This window comes from Polistes canadensis, unplaced genomic scaffold (genome assembly GCF_001313835.1).
Source record: "Polistes canadensis isolate GaletaPanama2010 unplaced genomic scaffold, ASM131383v1 scaffold_15, whole genome shotgun sequence".
Classification (NCBI taxonomy): Eukaryota; Metazoa; Arthropoda; class Insecta; order Hymenoptera; family Vespidae; genus Polistes; species Polistes canadensis.
Genome location: NW_014569562.1, coordinates 151,607 through 162,726, shown reverse-complemented (window position 1 = coordinate 162,726; position 11,120 = coordinate 151,607). Strand labels below are relative to the sequence as shown.

Below are 11,120 nucleotides of genomic sequence, written 5' to 3'. Positions count from 1 at the left end.
GACGCGTGAACTAGGTGATCGAGTTGCTGAGGAAGTCCCCAGTAAGGGACGAAACGTTCAACAAGATCAAATAAATTTGTTCATCAAAATTTATTAACTGTCTTCAATTTTCCCTTTGAAACTCATATATATTAATATACTGTTGGGACAAGAATATTGATTATTAATATTAATATTGTTTTACTCTTATTCTTCCAATGAAATCAGTTAAAGTATTGGGTTGGCACGAAAGAACTTGCGAATTTTTTCCATAAAATAAAAGTGTTTCTTTTTTTTACTTGTAATGAACTTTAATCTATGATGTATAGTCCATTTTGTTCGATGACCTTTTGCCATSTCTCTGACAACTTGAAAATTCCACGCTCGTAGAAAGTCTGATCTTTTTTGGCCAAAAACTAAAGTAAGTGCGATTTAACAGCGTCATCATCATTAAATGTTTTACCACGGAGGGAGTTGTCCAGAGATCGAAATAAGTGGTAATTCGATGGTTCAAGATCAGGGCTGTATGGTGGGTGTAATATTAATTCCCAACCAATATCCATCAATTTTTTCCGAGTGGCCAAATATGTGTGCGGCCTAGCATTGTCCTGGTGGAAAATGACACCTTTACGATTGATCAATTCTGGTCGCTTTTCCTTAACTGCTGCATTTAATTTGTCCAGTTGCCGACATTAGACTTCCGAATTAATGGTTTGGTTCCTTGGAAGCAGCTCAAAATACACCGGACCYTTCCAATCCCAYCAAATTGAGAGCAGAATCTTCTTTTGTGTGATATTTGCCTTTGAAGTGGTTTGCGATGACTCATTAGGCGTGTACCACGATCGTTTTCGATTGACATTGTTGTATACAATGCAGTTTTCGTCTCCAGTGATGATTCGTTTTAAAAACGGATCGAATTCATTTGCGTTTAAGCAATAAATCGCAAACGTTGATACGCTGTGTCAGATGAATTTCTTTCAAATCGTGCGCAACCCAAATATCCAGCTTCCTAACGAGCCCAACACGTTTTAAATGATTCTAAATTGTTGTATGTGAAACATTTACYTTCTCTGCATCCTCCTATGTAGTTACGTGACGATCTGCTTCGATGATTGTTTTGATTTCATCCTCATTCAGCTTAACTGGTCGCCCTGAACGTTGGTTATTTTTAAGAGAAAAATCTCCAGAATGGAATTTTTCAAAATAATTTTGGCATTGCCTTTCTTTAAGGGCTTTATCACCATACACATCACGTATCTTTTTTGCGGCTTGCCTTGCGTTTTTTCCTTTACGGAAATAATAAAGCAAGATATTGCGAAAATGTTCATTTTTGCACTCCATATTAATATTGAAATAAAGAAAGAACATTAAGATAATATCTACGCAATGATTTTATAACGTTAAGTAAAGATTACAGATAACGTATATAATAATAAAAAAATCATAACATTAACGAGTATTATAAAAATGGGAGTGAAACATCTATAATCAAAATCCGAAATTACTTTCCTGCCAATCCAATATATACATACGTATACGTAATTGAATTTTACGAAGGACAACGAGTTATTAAGAAACGAAATAAAATATAAAAACACTTTCGACCTTCTCCTGGGAATGATCGATCGGATCAATGTCCTTTTCGAATACGAACAAATACTTTTTTTTTTATCTACAATATCTACCTACCAACCAACCTACCTTATAAACTTTTCGAATAGCTCAGGTATCTTCTTCCTACGAGTATATGTAAAAGAAAGAGAGATAAGAAAAAAGAAGAAGAAAAAAAACCAAAGAAGAAATAGAAAATGAAAAAAAGACATTTAACCACTCTTGACACACATACGGAGGCGTATTATGATGCTGGTCTATACCAATACTGCTTCTTCTTTTTCTTTTGACCGTTGTATTATTTATTACACAGTACACCGTTATATTCGTGTTATGCGTCACGTTATGCTATCGAAAGAAAAAAAGACAGAGAAGGAAAAAAAAGGGGTGGATGGGGGGGGGGGGGGGACTTTCGGTTGTTTGATACTAAATAAATATTTAGGTCAGAGATGACATCAGCATAAATAACTGTGTGTGATAAAATTAATCGGATTTGTCGATAAATTACGCGCGTCTGAAATCTGACGTATAATAGAGTAATTTAAAAAAAAAACACAAGAAGTCGTGTGATATTAGTTAATTCGATTTAAAGTTAAAAATTGCGTCTTAAAAATGATCGGATAATAAAGAAGACGTATTATTAAAACGCACATTTTAAAATTTTATTGGAAAAGAAATGAAATAATGCGACTAAGATCGGTCAGACAAATTTACTTATGTTTACGTGCACGATGCGATATCAGTAAAAATTGCGCCATCAGAACTGTTTTGATCATTTTCATTGTAAAAATTAGGATTTCAAAGATGCAACTCGTTTTCGTTCGACTGATCGTCGGAAAAGTTGAAATATAAAATTATGGAAACAATTAAACAGTCATAATTAAACGCGAAATAATGTTTTTCATCGTTTTAAGTATACACACAGGATATATATACAAGATAAGAAAAATGATTATTTAAATGTTGCATTAAGATACGAAGTAACTTTATACCCGACCCAATATATTATCTAAAGGTAAGGAAAAATAGTAGAAGTAGGAGGAAAAGAGTGGGTGAATGAGATAGAGAGAGAGAGAGAGAGAGAAAGAAAGAAAAAGAAAAGTATATGTGTGTGCATAAGCGCGTCGTGACAAGGAAGAATCATCGAGTATAGAGGTCGTAAAGAATAAAAACGGAGTAAAGGAGGACTTTCTCCTTTTGCAATGGTAGAATAGTATCGGGGAATGAGATGAATATAATGGATACCTCGTAGAATAGAAGAGAGATGAAAAGACCGTAGCGAATACCAACCGAGGATAGCTGCAATTAGATGCAATGCTTCGCTAACTCCTCTACCTATTCCTATTGCCGAGACCATTGAAAAATATTATTCGACCTTTGATACCCCCCGTAACCAATGATCGCGACCTCCGGTATAAAATACTGGAACAAAAAATAAGATCAAATCGATGATTGCATTCAATTTTTTTGTTTCAATTCTGTTTCGTTAACTCTTTCAAATTCTTCTCGGTGTTGGTGTCGGTGATGCATTCAAAAGAGTAAAACTCCTGAAAACAAAAACATACATTTATATTCATGATTATGATAGAAACGTATATTGTTCTTTTTCTCTCTCTCTCTAATCTTCTAAAATCGTGATATAATATTAAAGAATAATTCAATTTAATGATAATTAAATCTCAATTTAGAAATTTATTTTATTTCTCCCATGACGATGACTTTCAACAAATTTTCTATTAATTAATGCCAACAAATTTCTCTCTCCTATCAATAAAAATAAACCCTAAGTGGTATAATATTATTTTTATTTAAAATTTGTGCGATTACTTAATATTTTATATTTAAATAAATTAGAGAGACGTATTTTTATATTCGAAATCTCGTACGAGGATACGTTTTTAAAGACAATTTCTAATTTGATTTGAAAGCGAAATGACATTGGTAAAAAATAATATGCTCATTCTCTCTCTCTCTCTCTCTCTCACTCTCTATTTGTTTTACTCGTGTGACATATCAAGAAGAAATGAGAGAGAGAGAGAGATTACTTACATGGGTGCGAAACTATTACATCGTTCATTCGTTAAGAAGACGCTTCTCGAATTAACGGTACGTGATCTGTGTTCTATTACAAAGACGTTTCTAGTTAAAATACTTCTCGAACGAGGTTGAGAACAAGTAAAGGTAACAAGAAGTGAGATCCAAAAAACTCTCATCGTGATTCGATGTTTTTATTATCATGTAGAGTATAGATAATAAGAGAAGAGTGTCTCGTTAAAAAGAACTCGATTGAAAATAATACAAGAATTTTTGCAATTTGTATAAATAAATGTTAACAAGAGTTATTCGTAGATTTTTATATTAATATAATTTCCCATTAATATTTGATATCTAAATAAATAACGTATTGTGTATAAAAGTATTGTGAATTTTATTTATTAAATGTATTTTTAGCGAAACATTTGTTAATATTTTCTATATTTAAATAAATATCGAAGAAAATATTTTTGTCCGTATTTTTGATATTACTCGAATATATTTTACATTAATCTGAATAAATCAAATGTATACGTATTATTTTGATAATTCTTAAATTCCGTACAATCATAGTACTTGTGTTGGCTAATACGAATGTATTTCTTTTTTTCTTTATTTTCTTTCCTTTTCATTTTTATTTAGTTAATTTTCTTTCCTATTCGATAGATAATTAAAGTAAAGCTTACGAAATAGTCCATAATCTCGTATACTCGTCGAACAACGTCGAGTTTAACAGAAACTAGTGATATAATCCTTTCTGACCGCGGATAATACGTTAAACATGGAAAACATCATCGTAAGAATACATTAATTTCAAGGCTTTATAACTCGAAGCTAAGAGTACTTTATAATAGTTCTTCCTAGCATCGTTTAATTACGCATCTACCGTATCGTTTTGTATCTTCTTCGTATAGATAACTATCGCGAACATAACCGCATAAGATCGCTTTGTTAAATTATCTTAACTCTTCCTTCTTCTTCTTCTTCTTCCTTTTTTTTTTCGATTACGTGTTGCCGATCGTTTGGAAATCATCGATGCATTGTGTTTACATTGGTAGTTAATAATCCATTTGTAGACAATCTTATCTTCGAAAAGCTTTTGTTGTCAAAAGAAAAAAAGAAACATACAAATTGAAACGTAGTAATTCATTGCGAAAATATTTAGAGTGAATCAAAAGTTGGTGCGCTATTTTTTTCTTTATTATTAATATTTCACTTGTATATAAAAAGTAATTTTATTGGCTATCAAAATATTGCACTATATCTGAAACAACATAATAAACGCACGAACTTGTGGTTCACCCTAATATTCGAAATCTTGAAATCATTTAACATTTTAGTATTATTTTTTATTCATGAGAAATAAATGAAAAGTGAATCTTTACCTACTGTCATGAAATTAATTCTCAATGTATATATAATATATACATACATACATATATACATGCACAAAGTCCACCACCAAGAGAAACACGCGACAACTTAGCGTTTTTGTCCTCGAAGTTTTGCTTACAGGAAAACGTTTCGTGTGTTCAGATAATTAAAGTAACTTTATCTCGGATATATCTGTAATATTTCACTCTTATCTTTATACTCGTTTGAATATAGATACGCGCGACATTAATCTTTTTAACAACTTTAAAGAATTATGCCAATTTTAGTTGTCTATGATCTGTCGTAAATGAAAAGAACGAATTCTTTTTTTAAGGATAAAAAATAAAAATGGATTAAAAAAAAATAATAATTTTTTAAATTTAATAATATTTATTATATCACGATGTGTGTGTGTGTGTGTGTGTATAATTATAATTCTCTCGTACGTCAAGGTTTAATATAAACATTAATTATGATAATTATAGCGTAGTGTACTCTATTTCAATTAAAAAGATTGAAATGAAATTAAATGTATTTGTTTATCCATATAATTCAAACGAATAATATCGAGTTGATGGCAGTAATATAGTAATGGTGTGTGATAATATAGTAAAAGGATATTAATAATATTATAACTTGTGTATCACACTTAGCAGCCTTCGATTTTCTATATCCGTGATACATACATGTTATACCTAAATAACATTGTTTTGATCTCGAATAAAATCACATTTCGAGTATGTTGCGATATTTAATCTTGAAACTTGGATTAACAAACAAATCAACGATTATCGTAAAATAATAATAGTTGTAATAGAATTAACGAGTACGAGAGAACATATGAAGATTTTCGATGGAATAATAATTAACACTGTTACAAATCCCAACGACGAAAATTCTCGTCTCGCGTCGATGACAAATCTTTTATAACTAAATATATAAAAAAAAAGGATAATATAGAAAAAGTATAAAAAAAAAAAAAAANAAAAAAACTAATTCGTCTTCAGTCGTTGTTGCTGTTGGCTTTTTTCTGTTTAAATGAAATAATAATAAAAAAAAAAAAAAAAAAAAAAAGATATCACATTTTCCCCATCAATTTTGTCCGTCCGAAATAATATCGCGTTGTTATTAAATGTCAGTTAGATAATGGCAGTCGTAATATAATTCACTTTCTCAGATTATCTTCCTGAGGATGAGCAGCGATATAATCTAGAGCCCTCAAGATTGCTTGCGGTACAGGTGGAGCAGTTGGTAAATGGTCTCCTTGAGGTTGGAATCCATTTTCATCGGCTACGTAATTCAATGAAATTTGCGAGCCATCCAATGCTGGATATTGGTATGATCCTTGGACGTAAAGAGTATATTCGTTTTCAGGATCATTTTGTGAACTCTTCCTTGGTTCGCCTTTTTCTTCAACGCGAATACCATTTCCTGTTTCATAGTTAAACGAATAAGAACCGTCCGCTTCGGGTCCGTTTGAATTGTAATAATTAATTGGTACTTCTTTTTCTTGTACTGGGGCACTCATGGCTACTGCCACGATGACAGCGATAATGGTTACTTGCTGTAAAATCATTTTATTTATTAGTAATCAATGATAATAATATGATCAACGATATTTTGTCGAAATTTAATCGATTAATCCGATTCGATAAAAGATATTTATTTTATTCGTAATATATAAATTCATTTCCATTCCGTCGAATATCAAAGTGTCGATGAGAAACAACACATTTTATATCTCTTTTTATTATTATTATTATTATTATTATTATTACGATTAAATTATTCCACAATATTTTTTTTCTCCTCCGTTTCGGGTTGTTCGAATATTTCGAAAAGATAGTCCCACGGGGAAACTAGTTTTCGATAAAAATAATAATTAAAAAGAAATATCTTTTATGAATATTGATGAGACGATTTGAAAAAAAAAAAGAAAAAATTAAAGGAAAAATTAGTTGTTATTTCATGGAATTTAAGATATAATGTAATCGCGATGAGATTAAATTTATTATTATTATTATTATTATTACCGAACATATATATATTGAACTTTTTTATGGGACTTACCAAAGCGTGCATGTTGACTATGGTTGTTGTGTCTCGTTATTACTATCGTCCCGGTGAAAACGCGCTTTTATACCAATATCCCTGCCGAAATTTCGAAGGATTCGAGGACCTCTCCCTCTCATTGATAGATTTCTACCTGATGATTTGACACTGGACAATGTTACGACATTTTCGACAAAATCGATGAAGAGGGGCTATCCTAACGTCCTCCGCCAACCACAATAAAGCGTTCTTCTCTCTTATTGGTCCTAACCTTTCCTCTTTACACAAATTTAATTCATTTCATTCGATAACATTCGTCAATTTCATTCATCTTCATTTTCATTTTTCTCTCTCTCTCTCTCTCTCTACAGTTACTTCATTCTCATATACGTATCCTCACATACGCATATTTCATGAAAAAGAAAGAAACAAAAAATAGTTTGTATAAAATCAAATTATTATATTATGCGCTATTAAATAACGTCTCTTGTTAAATGAACAATAAATTTGTTCAACAAAACGCGAATAGAAGTATACGAATCCGAATGAAAAATCTAACAAATAAATTACCGAGAAGAGTCACCGAAAAAGTAATAATACATACGTGTTTATGTAGGTGTATGTATTGCGTATACAAATACGAATGAACGTTCCTTGTCTTCTTTAATGCATTCGTTGACCCGACGATCATCTCGTTACGCGAATTTTGTCTTACTTTACATACGTTATAAATTCAACCGTGTAACAAATTTGTGAAACCTTGACGAAGTTTCCGAAACGAACGACGAATATCAAGTTTTATTTATCTCCAATGTCTATCTCTGACCATATATATTTTTCGTTTAGAATTCATAAAAGTATTAAATTAGCGATGATTTTTGTATATGTAAAAAAAAGAAAAAAGAAAAGTAAATTAGAACGTATAAGTCGGACAATTCGAACAATTCCACGTATTTAACATGTAATTAAAGAAGACAACAACAACAACAAAATATGCTTACACGAACAAAATAAGAATGAACGTGTATGCGAAGATATAATTATTGTTTACTTTTAATTCTTTTTTTTTTTAAACGAAAAAAAAGAAAAAAAAGGAAAATTACAAATTACCAAGAGTTAGATGTTTGTCTATGCAAACAATATATAATTACAAACGCAAAGTTATAAATAAAACGGTCTTAGGATTGGAAAAAAAAAAAAAAAAAGAAAAAAAAAAAGAGATACGTATTAACGAGAGAGAGACTCGTTGTGTAATCGACTGATAATCAAAAAAATGTATCCATGGAAGAACGTTAGATAGGCGTGCGTTATATCACGCTCATCTAACGGGAATTACATCGACGTTTCTTTTTTTAAATTCCTCCTTTTTTTATTTTCTAGAATCCATATACGATTGCAAGTTTAATGGGTAACAAAAAAAGAAAAAAAAAAAAATTGAAAAAAAAAAGAAGAATCATTACTTTAAAATATAAGTAAGTGTAAGAATGGAGGACTCTCCTCTGTGTCAACATTTTCATTTGAACATCTTTCTGGTGTGTGTGTCCTTTTTAGACAGAATTTCTTCTATTTTTATGCTAAATGTATAAAGGATAAGGAAGAAAGTTGCTTTGAACGAAAACGAAATATCGTATCCGCCAACGCACCGAGACATAAGTCGAAACGAAAGTTTAAGCACTCTTATTCTTTTTTTTCTTTCTCTCTCTCTCTCTTTCGCTAAATAATATTTCAGTTAGCAATACTCGTTTGCTTGGTACGCGCCTTTTCCTTCGAGACATCATCCTTGCCTTCCTTGATTAATGAAGTTGGCCTCTTCTTCTTTTGACTTGCTAGTCCTGTTGGTTGCTATTGCTATTGTCATTTATGCTACTAAGAACAGACCGAAGAAATGATTCTGTTGCTTCTACGTAACAACACGAATTCTCTCCTCTTTTCATTTTTTTTACCTTCTACCTCGACAAAAACGGTTTTCCACATAATGCTGAATAAATAATTCTCTTCTTTTTCTCTCTCTTTCTTTCTTGAATGAATGAATGAATGAATGAATCTACGATCCATCCGGTGACATTCTATGAAAGATTATTTCAACTTTAATTGAAATATTCGTTGAATCGTAATAAAGAAGAAACAGAGAAATTTTTCGAAAAGGAAACAAATAAAATAGAACAAAATTTTATTCTTAAAGCTTCAAAGTGTTCAAATAATATTTTGTGTTTTCTTTTAAAAAAGATGAAATATCTCTTCTTCATTTTGTATACATAAATAGTTACGTTGATTTTGACTTGAAAAGTTATTTTAATAAATATAATTTCTGTTGATTATTGTTTATACAAAAATAGATAGTAGTATGTCTTAGAAGTGCATTAGTCTGTCATCTATCTGTTAACTCACACGATTTCTAGTAGTTTCTATTCTTACCACCGGTAAGGTAGATCCTAGAGATTCAACGAAGTAGACTATCTAGTTTTGCTATTGAGATAGTATTAGAAAATTCATAGATACTTGTACCAACAGAGCAGAGTATTCGATACTTTGATTAAAACACGTGATTGAAAACGTTTATAGGCGCGATGTTTGATTGAAATGACAGAATAAATAAATAAATTTAATGGGGAATCTCTTCTTCCATGAAATCTAATCTTAAGCTGATTTGTGAGCTGAGTTAATTTCCTTTAAATAGATTTTGTCGAAAAATAAATTAAAATAATACTAATAATAATAATGATAAAAGGAAAAGAAGATAAAAAATATTTTGGTTTTCTCGAATGTGACGTAATAGCAAAATCATAGGCGTATCTTTCGTAAATAAGTTTCTTCTTCGAAATGCACACACACGCAACAAGAAGCATACATTTATTATCAATTAACATGTCGTTACATAAATTTCTAACATTTACAGTAGAACTTACGCTTTCCTGCATGTAAATTTAGTAAAAGTGATAGGGGAATTGCAATGGATCGCGCCACTTTAGAAATTGATTGCGACAAATAATTAGATGTTCAAATTAGTATCTAATATAATCAATTATGTATCACATCTTGTTATCTCTAAACTCGCATATATTAATTTTCTCTCCTAAATGATCGCTCATTAATTAAAGATAATGAAATTAAAACGACTATATTTAAAACAATACATATACCCATATACATATAATATTATAAATAAATCAAAAAGAAGAAAAATAATAAATTGCATTTATCCGAAATCGTTAAGATTCGGCAAATAGTAAAGAACGGCAAAATGAATACAAACACGCGTTCACGTGCACACACACACAGACACACACACACACACACACACACACACAAACGTATTCTATATTCTAAGGTTCAGGCAAAATAGAATTGATGAATTGTCATAAGCTGTCGTATGAGAATCTTTAATCACCTACTGCGTAACGCTCGTTGAAGAAACTTTAAGTGAGTTCGACTCATTTGCCTTGTGAAAGTAAAAATGCCGCGTATTCAGGTTAGCCGGACGACCTCCGTTGTACAAATTATGGCAAGACTTATACCATTCAAAGATGGGACCTACTTAAACAGGGAGGTCTCTCTTTTTCCCTCCTTGTCATCTCGCAGCTACTTTATTTTTCTTGATTCTTTCAAAATCTTGGATGCTGCACAGTCTGCGTTCTCCCTGTTTACGTACCACCATCCAAAATATTTCAAAGAAAGGAAAATAAAGGAAAAGAAATGAAACCTAGTTAGCGATCTGTTTGCCAAGTGCATATACCTCGATCCCTTAGAGGAAGGATCAAAATTACGAAATATAAACTGACGGACATCGTAAATCTCATGGATAACGAACACCACCGATCATCATCCTTACAAAATTTCGAGTGACCTGTGTTGTTGTACGCTGCTGTGTTTCTTTTATTTTCTTTTTTCTCTCTTCCCTCTCGTAATTTATTCATTATTTTTTTGTAATTTTGTTTCATCGATATATCGTTAAAATATAAATAATCACGTTAATTATATGAATATTTTTGTTCAGGATTCTATCAGAATTACATATTGAAATTTCACATACACACAGTGTTTTTTTTTATAAATTATTATTATTATTATAA

At 30.9% G+C, this 11,120-nt stretch overlaps 1 protein-coding gene across 1 annotated transcript; it reads right to left on the bottom strand.

Moving 5' to 3' along the window:
* Positions 1 to 6,163: 6,163 nt before the first annotated feature.
* Positions 6,164 to 7,080, bottom strand: LOC106793517 (endocuticle structural glycoprotein SgAbd-2). Its single transcript, XM_014760518.1, has 2 exons — positions 7,069 to 7,080; positions 6,164 to 6,562 (listed from the first exon to the last, which is right to left on the bottom strand). Exons 1-2 carry the CDS (start codon positions 7,078 to 7,080, stop codon positions 6,164 to 6,166), a joined length of 411 nt encoding a protein of 136 aa, XP_014616004.1.
* Positions 7,081 to 11,120: the final 4,040 nt, after the last annotated feature.